This window comes from Phaseolus vulgaris, chromosome 2, assembly GCF_000499845.2.
Source record: "Phaseolus vulgaris cultivar G19833 chromosome 2, P. vulgaris v2.0, whole genome shotgun sequence".
Lineage (NCBI taxonomy): Eukaryota > Viridiplantae > Streptophyta > Magnoliopsida > Fabales > Fabaceae > Phaseolus > Phaseolus vulgaris.
The window spans coordinates 43,830,443-43,847,620 of NC_023758.2; the positions used below are offsets into that span (position 1 = coordinate 43,830,443).

The window sequence follows — 17,178 nt, forward strand, 5'->3', positions numbered from 1 at the left end:
TTCAGATATAAAAAAGAGACGGGTCCGATTTCAATTCAATTATGAAATCTACATAAGACGGAATAGAGAAGAGTTTGTTGTGCATTTGTTGAGGCTATCTCTGGGTTTTATTTGCGGTGGCTCTTCTAGACAGTGCTAAAGAGGAAGTGAAATGAAAAAGAGAAAAAATATATTTTATCTTAATTATTTATTTTGTTGTAATATAAAAACATATTAATAATGTAACTATAAAAAGAATTCTAGTACAATATATAAATGCTAAGAACATAATTGATCACGACTTAAACATAATTAATTGTGTTGAAAAATGCATACAGTTCCTTCACAAATTCACTTTTCCAAACGAACACAGGGTAAATGATAAAATTGTAATAATTTTATTCATATTTCAAACAAGCTATAGTTTTTAAGTTTGACTTTATTATATACGTTGGAGTAACGATTCATTTTATCTTACTTTAAATTTTTTAAAAGTAATTAAAAATATATATTTATAGACTTTATGTGACATGAATGAATTATAGATTTTAATATATAATTATTTTATACATGAATTATAATATATGTATACAATTTAATAAATAATACACTTTTAATTTTAAAAAAATATTATTGTTTTAAAAATATGTTAACATGACTTTTTTTTTCCATTACTTTAACTGCCTTATCACATATGAATAACAATAAAAGAAATAAAGTAAATTGAGAAAAAAACACAGGTGTGTGAGCATTTTTTTATAATTTTTTGGAATTGCATTGCGTAGATAGCTAATACGATTTTTTTCATTAAAATAACTGACACAAGGTTCTCAATTAAAATAAAATGGTGAACTAATTTATACATGGAATAAATGATGGATAAAATTACAAACCAAAAGACATATCACTTCATACATAAATAATTTATTGTGGTGTTAATGATTTTTTTCTTATTCATGATTTTTTTTTTCATTTATTGTACATATTCCAAGGTGGGTGATTTTTTAAAATAAAGAAATAGTTCACATCATAAAAGACAGAAAATAATGTAATAATTAGTTTGTAGCTTTGGTGATGAAGAATTGTTTTTTAACTAATCATCGTTTACGGAGAAAACTAGATCACCAACGTAGTTACTTCCTATATCTCAATTCTCACTCTTGTGCCCGCCGGCTATTCACAATCGTTTTTTTTTAATTCTTTAACGCTATGTTTCTTATATTTTATATCATCCACTTATGTTTTCTCAAATTCTTTATTAAGATAAGATTAAAGGTAAATTTTATAATTAAAAAATAAATGGTGATGGAACTTAAAATTCTCATATAACTGAGTGTAATAGAGTCTAGTGACATTATGTTACTATACTTGAAATCAGAACATTTATCTTTTTAAATTTACTGTTTATAGATTAAAATATTTAGCTATTATAAAACCATAAATATTCGTAATCGATGAAATACTTATCTTAATTACTATGAAAAATCAGGTTTAGGGTTATTCATATTGTTCGTGAAAGAAATACGTATGCTGATAAGTTGACTAATTTAAGATTTATTCATAGATAATCCTTTTATTGGTATAATAGGCTTCCATCTAGTTTGTTATTAGAATTATTTATTAATAGGTATAGTCTACTTAACATATAGATTTTGGTCTAGTCCCCATATTTTTGTATTTTTTTAATAATACTTTTTTATGTGATAACAAATGATTGTTGTTACTTGATATGTCAGATGTCAAGTAGCATAGTAATACTTAACATGAAACCTTTTTAATAAAAAAAAACCCATAAATATTTCATACCAATTAAAAAAACAAAAAATGTACTATTTCAAATTAAAAGACTATTTTTTTTCATTAAATTTAAGGGATAAAATCATATTTACCTAATTAAGCCTTAATTAAATATCCACGGTGATTACTAATTTGGTTATCATTTATTATTATTATTATTATTATTATTATTATTATTATTATTATTATTATTGTGTTTAGTTAAAAATTTGTTGTTATATACTAGTACATAGTATATGCAGAGGGAAAGAAAGATACTGCAGTTTGAGTTGGTGGCATGATATGGGATGCCTTAACTCCAAATATTCTCCTCATAGGAACGCTGAGAGAAGATTGAAAGGAGAGAAAGAAGATGCAACAAAATCATTGACGCAGAACCACAACAAGGACCATTCATATAACAGGTTCAAAGAAAAGATAGAAAGAGTAGTATCCAATGAAAAAGAAAGGGATAATAGTAATAGTGAGATAAAGGGTGTTGCTAGAAACGATAACAAGAGTGATGAGGTTGGTGAGAATGTTCCTCAGAGATCTCAGGAAAAGAAGATTATTGTTGCAAACTCTGAGTTTGTGGAGGGTTGGCCAAAATGGCTAGTTGATAATATCCCACCAAACGTGTTGGATAGCTTGGTTCCCAAGAGTGCTGATTCCTATGAAAAACTTGGAAAGGTAGATAATATCATGCACTTCTAAATTAGCATTGATTAGTTATTTGACAATATGAACAAATTCATACTATTGGACATAGTTATGTTTTATTCTAGTATTTATCCTAAAATTTCTCTAAGGCATGTGATTTCTTTGTTTTATAGCTTGTTCAAAGAGTAAATTCGCGTGTGTGGTTGAATTGAACGTCTGTGTGATGGTTTTGAATGGAAATTCAAACACATGATAACTGTTTTGAGGTTGTTTGTGATGAGTTGTAGTTGTGATTTGGAGTTGCAGGTGGGGCATGGAACATATAGCAATGTATACAAAGCCCGAGATAAGGAGAGTGGAAAGATTGTGGCTTTGAAGAAGGTAAGGTTTGACACATCAGATCCTGAAAGCATAAAGTTTATGGCGAGAGAGATAATGATACTGCAGAAGCTGGATCATCCCAATGTCATCAAACTACAAGGACTTGCAACATCACGGATGCAGTATAGTCTTTATCTTGTTTTTGATTACATGCATTCTGACCTTACAACAATTATCTCTCGCCCTAGGGACAAACTCACTCAACCAAAGGTTCCATTTCCATCCTAAGTTTAACTTTTATGCACCTGCTGCAAACTTTTTATATCACAGTCTATCAATGATTGGAAAAGCGCACACACATATAAAGTACATTCTAATTAAATTCTTTCTTCCTAAGATTCATGTTGAGATGTTAGTTAATTGTGATTTGTTTGCTGCTAGATGCAAATGTTATTTTAGCTGCTCTTGATTTTGTCTTGGTGGTAATAACTAGGATTTGTACTAGTTCAAACTTACAAATTTATAGTCACTTTCTATGCTGTTGATGTTGTTGATTTTGTAATTTATGCAGATCAAGTGTTATATGCAGCAACTGCTTCTGGGGCTCCAGCATTGTCATGAGAGAGGAGTTATGCATAGAGATATTAAACCTTCCAACTTGTTAGTAGACAAAAAAGGGGTGCTGAAAATTGCAGATTTCGGGCTAGCAAATTCTTTTGCTATCAAACCTGAAGGGCCTTTCACAAATCGAGTGGTGACACTTTGGTATAGAGCTCCTGAACTTCTTTTAGGTTCAACAGATTATGGGTATGAAATTGATCTCTGGAGTGCAGGATGCTTATTGGCTGAGATGTTCCTTGGAAGGCCACTTATGCCTGGAAGAACAGAGGTAAAACTTCACTTGCATTGTAAGAAAATGGTGATTTTTTTTAGCTTAGACACCCTACACAATGATCATATCATTTTGGACACTGTTGGATGAAGATTGGATGGTTCAAATATGATGCGTATTCTAAGTCTGATTCATGGAATATGAATTGTTTGAGTGCATGAATTCATTTGGTAGATTCTCTATTAATTGAAGCTTTGTAGGTTGAACAACTTCACATGATCTTCAAACTTTGTGGTTCACCTTCTGCGGATTATTGGATGAGAATGAAGCTAGTGACAAGCTTATTTCCACCACTTCATTACAAAGCTAATTATGATGAAAACTTTAAGGATTTTCCTCCCTCTGCTTCTGCTCTCTTGACTACACTTCTTCATCTAGATTCTCATGAACGTGCCACAGCTGCTTCTGCACTTCAAAGCCAAGTCAGTTACTTTTCTCCACCTTGCTGCTTCTATGAGCAGTTTCATCAATTCCAAGTGTTCTAAAATAGTATTATCTCAAATTGCAATATGATAATTGTTTATTACTTGTATTTAGTTTTTCAAGTCAAGTCCATTAGCATGCGACGTTTCAGCTTTAGCAGTAACATACAAAGATGAAGATGAATACTCACAAACAAAAAGACGCAAACGGTACGCTATTAAGATGTAATCACAACTTGTTTTAACAAGATTTCTTGAACTTATCTCTTGCATTATGAAATTTTTTCTTTCTATGACAGAGAGGTTGAATTTTCAGTAGATAAAGTTTGAAATCAAACATTAGATTTCTGGTTAAATAAAGTATCTAATTAACTTTTGAATGAAGGGTATAATGGAAGTGAAGAAAAAATGAAATAAAACATTATGGTAATCATGCATGAGATATTTGTAGATAACAGTGTAGAACTATAATTCTGTTCCCTTTGAAGTTGATAACTTGTTTTTTCATGACAAATTAAGGCGAAAGGGTCTGAAAAACAAAGGGCATTTATTTCAAACAAGTACATGCAATATGAACCAATCAGGAAAGAACAATGTTTCTGAACAAAGCAGGAGAGATTCAGAATCATCCAAAGAGGTAAACTTCACTAAATATATCCAACCAAACACTCTTGATCAAGTTGCTGAAAATTGTTTCATATATTTTTTAACATTTTCAACTAAACACTCTGCCTTTTTTTGTATATGGATTTTTTTAGAGATAAATATAAGTTAATCTTTTATAGGTTTGTGTAGTAGATTCTTTGTTGATGAGTTTTATTTAGTTACCAATCCTAGATTTGTTTCGTTCTTTTGTTTGATAATATTCAAGTATGGTGCAGATGATTAATGATGTATGAGCTACCAATATAACTAAGGTTGCAGATAGCATAATGATAACTGTGCATACTTAGTTTTATAAGAGAATAAAAAAGATGAGTTTATAGATATTGAGAAAGTGTTTGTTTGAGAAATGATAATAAGTTGTGTGGTTTTGGTTGTGAGAACAGAAGAGTGTGGCAGAAGACATGGAAGGTGAAGAAATTGGAAAAAGTGAAAGCAAGAGAAGGCCAGTTTTTATGAGCATGAATGAATGTATATCCCCAGTTTTTGTGTCTGGTGTGAGAAAATCCCCTAGAACAGAGGGCCATCCGAATGCTCTTAAGAACATAAAAAACTATGCCCTCTTACAAGCCTCAATAATTGATATGATCAATCGCAATGAAGGAAATGAAATTGGTCCATTGCGAAAGTCCTTTTCTGCCTTGGATTTTGGCATCTACGCCCAGTTAAGAAATTGAGCCACCAGATGTGATTTTCTCATTCCTTTTATAATTCTTGTAGACTCAACTCTCAATGTTTTCTTTCTTGTGTATTTATAATGATTTAAATCATGTAGTGAGAATCATGAGAATTCAAATCTTCTTTCAAGATACTTATCCATAAATGAATTGTTTTATAGTTTGAATCGTGAATCACATTAATCATATTCGAATTCTGTGATTTGCAGTGCAATGTCTGTCACGATTCAAGGTCAGAAGTGTCACATCTGTTTGAGATTATACTAAAAACATGTTTTTACAGTTGTTAGAAGATAAAAGAAAAAAAAAAAAAATCAAAGAAACAAATTGTCTAAACTCTTTTGAATGAAGAAGTGAATATACAATATACTGATAAAAAGAGGAACATTGGAGTCATTTGCTAAAAAATGGGAAATTAGGAGTTATAACAGAAAAAAATCATGAAGGAGACATATGGTTGGTTATTTTAAACATTTGCAAGTTCATATAAGATTTTAGTATTTAATTTGGTAAGAAGTTTTTTTTTTTCAAATATTAAAACTTGTTGCTATGAAAAAGTTAAAACTTCTTATTTATCACAAAATTAAGATATTGTAAAAGGCACTTGATAATATCTAAGTCGATTTAGATAAATATAAAGTTGAAAAAGATGAATGAGATTGTACTTTAATGTCCGTAATGATTGGATACATTGAGATGAGATGTCTAGTACTAACTTTTTGATGAATATTTCAAGTGAAACAATTTTGTTTTAAAATCTATCGATACTGATTAAGAATGTCAAACAAATGTTTAAACTATTAGATTCTGTGATAAAAAAAAAATTGTGAAGATATCGTGCAAATTGTGACCGATGATACTTCTAATGTTAGGATAATGAGAAAAATCTTAAAAAGTTGCTCATTAATTGTTCATTTTTAATGATTAACTTTTTTTTATCACTAATAGTATTCATAATAGTGACCCGTGATAATAAGCACCATAACTTCATTGACAGTGATGAAAAAATGTCACATAATTTATCACTAATATAAAATATTAATATATTTAAATTTCTTATTCACATGCAGACACCCTTTCTTTAGACACAGTTAACATACAAGGGAAAGCTCTTCATGAGTGACGTTCAAAGAAATCGGCACCATTCTCGACATCATCTGTTCTAATGCATCCACTTTGCGCCATTAGAATTCTATATACTCTCTTTGAACAAACCTCACCTAGCCTTCTGTCACCACCAAGCAAACCTTCTGTCATCAAGTCTTTAAGTAAAAATTCCTTCTCATGTTCCTGTGGCAATAAAACCAGAATCTTATTTTTCATTCTCATAACTTGTCATCCTTTTATCAGCAATTATTTGTAAATAACGCAACTAAAAGATGTCAAACAGATGACATTTCTTAGTGGCCAAATTTACTGCAACCAAATCAGGAAGGTCAAACCAAACAAAATAAATCTTAACACATACCGATTTACAAGGATCCATGTAAACACTCAACAGGGACTTCATGGTTGGGTATTTCTTCCAGATAGCAATAGCAAATCGTGGCTGAACCTTGGGAATAGAAACCAAACCTTTTAACCTGCTCATGGAAGTCAAGGTGAGGAATACAAGGATTGGAAAGCAGAGCTGAGTGAGATATTTATTGCCCAAGCCCCATTTACTACACAGTCAAAGAGACTAATTTATAAGTATCAATACTACATAAATGTTTTAGAATATTGTTGACTGAGTACACTGAACAAAAGAAGTCCAAATATTTCAGGTCAACTGGAAAATATATCAAAACATTTCTTCTACGAAAGATTAACACAGGCCAGGCCACCAAGAAGTAATTTCCTTTGTTTTTAGTCTTTTTTTTCTACTTTGTAGATTTGGAAACAATAGTTTGATAGAAAAGAGAAATGGATCCCAAAAACGAGGAACATTTATACTTGATCTTGAATGAATACGAAAGAAGCTGCAGAATCTCACTATCTAAGAAGGGTCTTCAGATTAAATTTAATTTAAGTAATAAACCCCAACCTAAAATGCCCAAGGATGACGGCAATACAGTAAAAAAAACTACGAAAAAGAGTAATCCAAACAATGCACAAGGTAGAAGGGTGAGGCCATGAGGGTAGATGTACGCAACTTTACCTCCAATAACCTAACTAACTGTTGCACCAAGGCTCATCCGCAAAGTAATAAAAGAACTCTTTTTCCCCAAATTAAAATTAAAAAACAAGCTAGTTCTTATTCTCCTCTAACCAAACACATCAAGCCACTAAAATATTAATACGTTAAAAGAACGCTCGTTTCTAACTACTTCATTAATCCTTCAATTAGATTCCTCCACATGGTTAGAATAAAACCAATTTCATCAAACACTCAGCCTATCTACATACATATACCTTGTTAAATAGATTTTAAGTAACAAAAGATGCCAAGTGTTCCTTATAAAAAATTGTGAACAAAAAATAATTAAAAAATTCCTTCAATTTGCCTTCACCATTTATCTGCAAGATTATTAAGCTAAACAATTACTTGCCTTTAATGTGACAGCAGTGAGTCTAATTGTGAAGTCTGTCATGAAGTCATTTCTATTCAAACAAAATACGCCGTAGCACAAACTACATTGCTTAAATTATTAGAAACTTGGAAGACAGCACTTATTACCATTTTCAATCTATGTCAATGTTGTAAATAGATTAAAAAAATAAAAAGAACAGTGGCCATTAATTTGGGTATTTAGATAATCCAACTCTTAAACATACAAGTCGACAAGATAAAACAGATATTAAGTACATGAGTGGATAAAAACAAAATAAATAAAATAAAACAAACAAGGTAAAAACTACAGGTAATGAGTATTGAGTAATAGAAATAGTCTGGTTTCGAAGAATATATGCAATAGAAAAACATTACAAATCCTTTAAATGATTCAGCCTAATAATTCTCCTAATTACTAAAAGAAAGAAGTATTAAATGCCTTTTGTGTTGGTAACAACTTAAATGCTCGATTTTTCATTTCACACTTGTTTGTTTTAAGTACTTAAATGCTAGCCTTTTTCTATGCAATATAACAATGTCAAAATCACTCACCACAAAGATTTCTTTATCAAATTACGGTCAACGCAGTCCTTTGGAATAAGGGCTCCATTTGCATGTACAGATAATCGGGTCAACTTCTTTCTGCAGTTTAAATAAACAAAAATGGTGTAACAGGAAAAAGAGATAAATTATACGAGCATGCAACATATTTTCAGTCTTAAATGAAACGCAGGCAGGTATTATGTCTTCCAGACACCACCAGTTCTTGTACAATTAAGTTGTTCTTGAAAACTGGAAAAGTAAATGCTAAAATGCAAATATAAAGAAAACAATAAATTTTTTAATAAGATAGATATAGCAAATAATCAGTGGACATATCAAATCTTATCCTTTAATGAATTCTGCATAATTAGTTTTACATGTAGAAGTGTTGCATATAAAACTGTTCTCCTTCCAAGATTGACAGGACACCAATTCAATACCAAAAATACAGGCATCAAGTACCTGAACTGACATGATGCCAAACTGCAAGTCAAACCAACAACATGTTCAGCCAGTTCGGCCTCATCTACACACTGCCTGGAATGTACTTTGTTGAAATTAGTCGTTAGTTTTGCCAGAACCTACAAGACAATTTAAAATAAAAATGATAGACATGTTTAAAGAAGGTAAAGATTTTAAACACGAAATATTCCTTGTAATCTAAGGGCCAATTATTTAACCTCCTCGATAGGTGGACGTCTCCAACAACTATTGTTTTCAGGGTTCTTATATTTTTCCTGTTCCCTGGCGAATCATAGAAAACAAGTTTCAACAAAATATGGTGAAATAAAAAATGTTTTATTGCAAGCAACTCAAGTAAATCTTGAATTTAAAATAAATGTTCAGAATAGAAAATGAGATATATGTTCAAGCTTCTCAGTTCTCATGCAGGAAAGGCCAGTAAAACAAGTTTCAAAATTCCAACTACACTATTTTATTGATAAAATTTCAATAGATATGTAATGGTTTACATTAATGTTATTTACTTATTAGAAAAGTTCACAGGGGTGTAAATGATGGGTACCTGACCATTTTCTTAATTAGGGCCCGTATCATATGAGTGATGACTGATGAGTCAGAAGAATTACGGGTAATAAATGAGTATGAATTAGGCAAAATTAAAGTTAATCCAAATGAATGTATTGTAAAAAAGGAATTGATTAAAACCCAATATTAGTTTCGGGGGTTTGATTAAAACCCAATATTAAGTTATCTGGTGCTGGAGATGAATTAGCATATATATGCCCACACTATATCAACATAGCACAAAAAGCTAAAACATAAATGTGACCTATTGGTGGTAAAATTGAAGTATTAAGAAAATTGTAATATATCACTCACCTTTTATTAATGTAAGATAATAACCTATTGGTGAGGTAACAAACTGTATAAGATGGATAAAGACTTCGAATGCTAGAGATTTGATTAAAAAGGGAATCATTCGTGACAAGATTACAAAATTTGTCAGCCTCATAAATGAGCAGGACATATGGAATCTCAATTCTTTCAGTAGAAAGCTGCAAATGATAAATGAAATTGATATCAGTAGAAAAGAAGAATCCTCACAAATATATTCATCTAATTTGGATTTTGAAATGAAAAGAAAAAAGTTTTAATCAGATAATAAATATAATTTCTTATTAGACAGGATTAAAAGTTTATATATTGAATACTGTAAGGAGGTTTACCAACAATGCAGGGTTGGTTAGATATGGACTTGCCACAACCTTTCTCGCATTACAAAGGTAACATATTCAAAAAAAGACCTTAGAAAAGTGTTTACTTATGAGTAATTAAAGTAAAAATAAAAACTAAAGGTAAAAGAGCAACCAACATGGTGCTCATTCCTACCTTTTGAACCGAGTGATTTACTGATTTATGGTTATGGGAACTCTTGTTTCAGTTCTTAGGTTGGTTGATAATGAGAAAAATACCTCCAAGGGAGGAAGAGATTTACAAGAGAGGTGAAATTGACGAAGATAAGGAAGAAATGCCCAAAATTTCAGCTGAAGAAGGTGATTTTTTAGCCTTTGAGGCCTATACTTGTTTGATTTAATTTCCTTTATTGTAGTTGTCAAATAAGAAAGTGTTTTTTCCTTTATTTTTAAGCATATACATATTATATATTGTTGCAGATCCCGCTAGACTATAATATATAAGTGGAATACAACTCTCACTTTACAAACTGGCTGGTTTTGTAAGGTTGAATTAGGCAAAAACACACCTACTAAAATATATATTGTGTAAATAGGGGTAAAAAAGTGGTCATTCCACTATCCACTATAGTTGGGAGCAGCTCCACGGCACTATCCACTATTAACTACTACGATAACAGGTATCTAGAACTTCAACAAAAAAATAGTGAAATGAACACTTTATACAGCAAGCAACTGACAAGGATATACAATAGATAAAAAAAAATGGTACAGATTAAGGGTAGAGAAATGCTTAATAATACTGAGGGCGTTTTTACCTGTGAAATTTGTTCTGGAACTTTCATAGACCACAAAATGGACCCTGAGATTGGATTTGACGTAATATGGTATGTAAGCCCTTTTTCAGCAAACCTAGTAAGCAAATGTCCTGAAGCAAGGGAATAGTAATTTTGTATGAAAACAGTCATAGCTAAGAAATTGCATTAAGATTTGTCTTATGGTTATGAATTCGGATACGGAAGAGAATATTAGTTTTAAGAGAAAATCATAATAAAGAAACTACGTCGAAATGTTATCATGTACTTTTGTATTCAGATATTAATAACCCACCTCCAATCGAACCTGCTTCAACTACCTTTGCATCAATTTCTGCCACAATGGATTTTATTGCAAACTTCCCCTTTTCCCATTTTTGCTTTTCTTTTTCAATTTTTTTCAGCTCTGCAGCTTCAGCCTTTAGAGCAGCTTTTTGTAACTTCTCTTGCTGAAGAATAAATATTCATGAACTATCATATTCTGAATAATATAATGCATAAAAGTTAATCAGAACTATAAACCGAAACACACTTCTTTCTGTAGTTTCTTTTCCTCCATCAGGCGACTTCTTTCTTCTTTTGTCATTTTGGTTTTCCCCACTGCCTTGGTTGTGTTCTTTGAAGGAACTTTGGACTTTTTCATATTTTTGGCGTTCTCCTCCTTCTCCATGTCCATATTTTCCTGATTACAACAACCATAAAACTCATAAAATAGCATGACATTCTCTAAGATGCATGGAACAAAATGGAAGCACATGAAATCAACAGAACACATTTTTTCATTTGAAGCAAATACAAATACAATAAACCAACTTCATATTATTGATGAAAATCAAATAAAAATAAAGAATCAAATACATGTGCAAAAACACAACACAGAAAATAATGATAAAATAACTAAACTAACCACTCGTAAAGAGGTAGGATTTGAAAGGTTGTTCTCAAGCATTTCAGTTTGAGTAGCATTTCCACGCAAAATGTGCCTCTCTGTAATTTTCAATTACATAAACAAATAAACAAAGCATTTCAGGTAGTGAAGAACAAGTGTAACTGGTCAACAAGCATATACCAGGAGAATTTCCAGACCCCATTGAATTTGAAATCCATCTTGAATCCCTTGCTTCATTCTCATCTCGTTTGCCTACTCCAAAACTTTCTAACTCATCATCCGATTCCAAACATATACGAGGAGAACTTCCGGGTCCTATCGAATTTGAAGTCCATCTCGATTCTTTTGGTTCATTTTCATCCCATTCACCTGTTCGACTATTTTCTAACTCGTTATCTGATTCCAAACATACATGAGGACAGCTTCCAGATCCTACTGAATTTGAAGTCCATGTTGAATCTCTTGGCTCATTTTCATCCCGTTTGTCCATTCCACAATTTCCCAACGTGTTATTTGATTCCAAGAATACACCAGGAGAACTTCCAGAACCCATTGAATTCGAAACACATCTAGAATCTCTTGGCTCAATCTCATCCCTTTTGCCCATTCCACAATATTCGGACTCATTATCCGACTCTAAACATATCATTTGACTAATCCCTGAACACCAAAACATAATGCAAGCTGTTCAGCTTTAAAGGTTCGTTCTCACAGAACAATGAACATCTCAAAGCGGGAAAAAACACTTACAATCGATGAAAACAATCAACAAAAAAAACTGTGCAAAGAACATACAGCAATCATAAAGCACAGAAAGTTAAACTCCACTAGAAATCCCCACGGAAAAAACAAATACCCTACCAATGCAAGTCCAAATTATGATTAAATAGTTAGTTAATTAGCCATAAAAAATGTAACTGCAGTGCTATATTTTTACAACCACATATAATGAGTATCGCTAGAGTTTCAGCAGAAAACAAATGAAAACGAATAAGGGGAAATGCATCTTGAAAAGTAAGAATGAGGATGATTAGAAAAGCAAGAGATAACAGTGAGAGAAAGCGAATTGACCGGGGAATTTGTTAGGCGAAACCCTAACGGTATGATTGGAAGGCATGGTGCATTTGACGATTGCGATATCGGAACCGAATAGCGCGGACATTGGAGTCTCGGGAACGACAGAAGGTGTGGCGGATTTGTGAGGGGTTGGGTCATCCTCGATGACCAAAACGGTGCGGCTTGGGTCCGGTTCGGTTCGGCGTTTTTTGGAACGGAAGGCGAACGGCGTTGAGGGGTCTTCTTCTTCGTCAGAAAGGATGATGGGGTCCATTGTTGGGCTCGCCTCTGCTACCGTGTTTGGTTGTTTCCGTCTTCGAATAAGCGCGGGATCAGAGTCTCCACGGGTGTGTTTGGTTACCTCAATATCATATCCTTACTACGTAATAATACCAACCTAAACAATTTTTTCACAATGTTATTTGATGACTGATAAATTATTTGTAATTAGTCATAAAATTAATTTATTTTTAACAATTTTATTCTAAATTTCAATATAATAATTGGTTAGGAATAAATAAAAATAGGAAAACTGATTATTATATATATATATATAATTATGGAATATAAAGCTATAGAAAATTAATAATTATTTACAATTATATATAATTATTTGGAATAATATTTAGTAATTAGTTTTTTGAGAGAAAAATCATTTAATAAAAAGAAATAACTTATAAATCTTCAATTGTAATTAATGTTTAGTTATTTAAGGACTGATGGAGTTGAAGCTTTAAGATAAGTCATAATAATTATTAAGTCATAATTAGATGTTTAAAAAAAAGTTAAATTAAAAAAAATGAAAGTGTGACATTAAGTGAAGTACATGATAATCTAATTTAATTTAAATAACTTACGTAATTATTTTAATCTAAAGATGAATTAATTCTCTAAGAGACTTTATTTTACATGGGAATTTTTTTTATTATTTCTCGATTGACTTCTCGACGGAAGTGGTTATCGTTGTCATTGTTTTTCCTTTGTTGTCGTCACATGGAATATCGAACTCCAATGAAGATATTGTGAATTAATAACAATGCATGGTAGGAACAAAACGAAACACGCAGAGTGGTGACATTGTTGAAGTGCCAAACATTTGTGATGAACAAAAAAAAATAAAAATTCTTTGCGATGAAAAATTGTTGTAAGTTGATGGTACTTACTAGTAGGTAAATTGGTGTAAGTTTTGTGATTTATTTAAATGTCTTAAATTTAGATTTTTAATACCATTATTATTTTTCCTACATTATTTCTAATCAAAATAATACAACTAAATTTGTCTTCAATTATTCTATCATTTTTAAAAAACAACAAGTTTTCTTAAAAAAAAATCACTTAAATTGAAGTTTTACATATCAAATAATACGATTTTAGTGTAATTATGAGTTTAATTATCTCCTAATTAAAATCACATTTCTCAACTACGATTTCTTCAAAAATTGTTGGCAATTGCACTTTACACGGAATTCGTATTTACTACACACGAACTATTTAAAAATCTACAAAATCGTTACACAAGTGACAATTTCTTTGAAAATAATGATGATCTGTGAATAATTTATCCAATTTTAAAAATAAAAACCAAATCTATCTATTTGCAGAAATTTAAATTAAATTGCACTACTTTGAAAAAACAAAACCCATAATTTAGTGAATTTTCTCTCATCCAACTTTCTTTTTGTGTGTTTTTTTTTTGCATCTGTTAGTATATCAGTTTATCTAAATGGGTCAACCACTCTCAAATTCTCGTGTGCATCAACAAAAGGCAATTTCTACCTCCATCATATAAATTCCAACCTACACCCTATCATCTTTAAAAATTTCTAAAATTATTTTATTCTAGATTTAAAATCCAAAATAGTAAAAATAATTCAAAAAAAAAATACATGATGGATAAAATAATTCGGAACACAAAATCAAAAATCATTTTGAATAAAAATATTTAGAATTCAAAAATGTGTTCTGAATATCTAAATCCAAAATATTTTTAGATAAAAAATTCTGAAAGTAATTTTTATTTACACCTTTTTTTTTAAGGTTATCTTCATCATTTTGAATGGTCATTTTTTTCATTTTCAATCCTAGGTTGAGTGCATGTTGGAATTCATATGGTATAGGGAGCATTTGCCTCAACAAAACTCATCCTCAAACAAAGAGGGTAGAACGGTGTAAAAATATATCTTATTTAAATTAATTAAATTTACCAATCCTTACTTTTTAATTAATTTACGTGAACGAAATAGTTAGAGTAAAATTAAATTTATAGAATGAAAAAAATGTTTGAAATGATATTATAAATAGGCCAACAAATAAGAATTGCATCACATGTGGACACAAATTGAAATGTAGCACCTTCCTTTGTTATAATCGACCATGACAATGACAAATTGTACCAAACAAAGATGTAAAAAGGAGTTAATAAACATTTTGTTTGTGAATATAATTAATAATTAGATGAGTATTTTGTTTGTTAATGATGTGAATGTGATGGTTGAAATGTTATGTTGATGTATATGACGTTGAGGTGGCGTAGGTGATGAGTGGAGGAGGAACAAAACATGTGAGTTTTTACCCTAATTTGGATTTCATGAAACAATGCATGACCCACTCTTATTGGCCCCTACCCAAAACCCGGACACATACATACATGCATGCTATCATAATCTACAAGTTGTTCGACTATCACCTTAAATATATTTGTTATTGTAAGAAAATTATTCTGTTAATCATTGTCAAAAATATTATTGCTATAAATTGATAAAGTTTCTTAGAAAAAACATTACAAGGGTTAAAGTTTAAATCTGAAGATATACATTGATAAAAAAAAAATTTAAGTCATAAAAGTATTATATATTTAATTAATTTATTTTTTGAAGTGATTGTTGCGTGAAAATCATTTAGTTAATGAGGTTTTGAAGCACATAAATAGGGTAATTTTTAAAGGAGGAGTAGTAAACCTATTATAAGCTTTTGCGTTGGTCCAGTTAAAGAATTGGTCTTGGATTACATCTAAGTCACCGTCTGCGTTTTTCTCATTTTTTGATTGGTGCTTAGATCCGATGGTTTGTATGAGTGTGATCACATGATGTATTTATCTAAGACGTTTGTCTCGGATGACTTTTTCTGATTTAAGTTATGAGTGTTTTATAGACATACACAAGAATATGTCTACTGAAAAAGGTTAATGTTGTGATTATTTATAAGGGTTGGATCACCCTAAAGTGATTCATATTTTTTATTTTTTATTGTTGATAAAAAAAACTTAATTAGTGATTTTTACATGAAAATCACTTATATTTTTAATTAATTATTGTGGTTATTCATAATGTCTTTTCTCCATAGAATCTTTCTTAATTAAGCGGAAAATTGGGAAATATTTAGTTTATGCATGGGAAATAAAGGGACAATGCAACCCCAGACTTAGATTGATGTGATGATTTTTCATCAGACAACAGTGTTCAATAGCTGATCTAAAAATGATTGGAGCAGCATCAATATGAGTCACATCTATTTTCTTTTTTTAATCATTAATGCATCTTTTTCTCTCATCTTTAACTTCATTAGAAGTAGGCATTAATAATTAATGATAAGATGATAGAAAAGTTAATTAATGTTAGATCTGGTTAAATCAACTTTTCTTGATTTACACTGGTTAAATAGTTTTAAAGAGAAAATAAGTTATGCCTTCAATTTTTCGAAGTGCTTAATTTTTATTTTTTGTTGAAGAACTATAAAGTGAATTGTTGATGTCAATTAGTAAACAGATTACACATTTTAATGAGATTTTTTTAGTGAATATTTTTTGTTACATAGTAAATAAATTTTTGGCAATCTTGCAAGGCTTCTTTTTGGCAAAGCTAGTGTGGAGGTTGTAGGTAGGAATTGAAATAACTAGTGATTGAGTTTGGGGTAAATATTAGTTAGGATTGACTCTCTAATACCATATTACAAAGTGAACTTTAAGCCTAACTCAACCCTATAAAACCAACTCATGAGATTCAGGTTTGCACACACTTATATACAATAAAAAACTTTAATCTCTACTTATGTGAGATTTCTAACAGAAAGAGTGATTATATCTCTTACTTACATTTATTTAGTAGAGAATGATGTAGAAAGACTTAAGGTGTCATTGTAGAAATTAAATGAAAGAAATAGATGTTTCATGGATTGCATGTGTTAGCATTCATGTCTGTCAGATTATATATGTTTAATTCACCCTATATCATGTGAGATATGATACGGGCCAAAGCCAAATGTTTTTGCTTCAGTCCTTGTTTCATAACCATACAATACG

At 30.7% G+C, this 17,178-nt stretch overlaps 2 protein-coding genes across 2 annotated transcripts; one reads left to right on the forward strand and one right to left on the reverse strand.

The window, feature by feature from the left end:
* The first annotated feature begins 2,820 nt into the window (after window positions 1-2,820).
* Window positions 2,821-5,528, forward strand: LOC137809798 (probable serine/threonine-protein kinase At1g54610). Its single transcript, XM_068610875.1, has 6 exons — window positions 2,821-3,006; window positions 3,308-3,625; window positions 3,829-4,050; window positions 4,166-4,260; window positions 4,570-4,687; window positions 5,100-5,528. Exons 1-6 carry the CDS (start codon window positions 2,836-2,838, stop codon window positions 5,388-5,390), a joined length of 1,215 nt encoding a protein of 404 aa, XP_068466976.1. The 5' UTR covers window positions 2,821-2,835; the 3' UTR covers window positions 5,391-5,528.
* Window positions 5,529-6,357: 829 nt separating this feature from the next.
* On the reverse strand, window positions 6,358-13,291 carry LOC137812438 (crossover junction endonuclease EME1B). The gene is made up of 12 exons (XM_068614412.1): window positions 12,897-13,291; window positions 12,006-12,485; window positions 11,844-11,923; window positions 11,469-11,618; window positions 11,232-11,385; window positions 10,940-11,049; window positions 9,808-9,983; window positions 9,147-9,210; window positions 8,929-9,047; window positions 8,476-8,565; window positions 6,859-6,973; window positions 6,358-6,680 (listed from the first exon to the last, which is right to left on the reverse strand). Exons 1-12 carry the CDS (start codon window positions 13,153-13,155, stop codon window positions 6,504-6,506), a joined length of 1,974 nt encoding a protein of 657 aa, XP_068470513.1. The 5' UTR covers window positions 13,156-13,291; the 3' UTR covers window positions 6,358-6,503.
* Window positions 13,292-17,178: the final 3,887 nt, after the last annotated feature.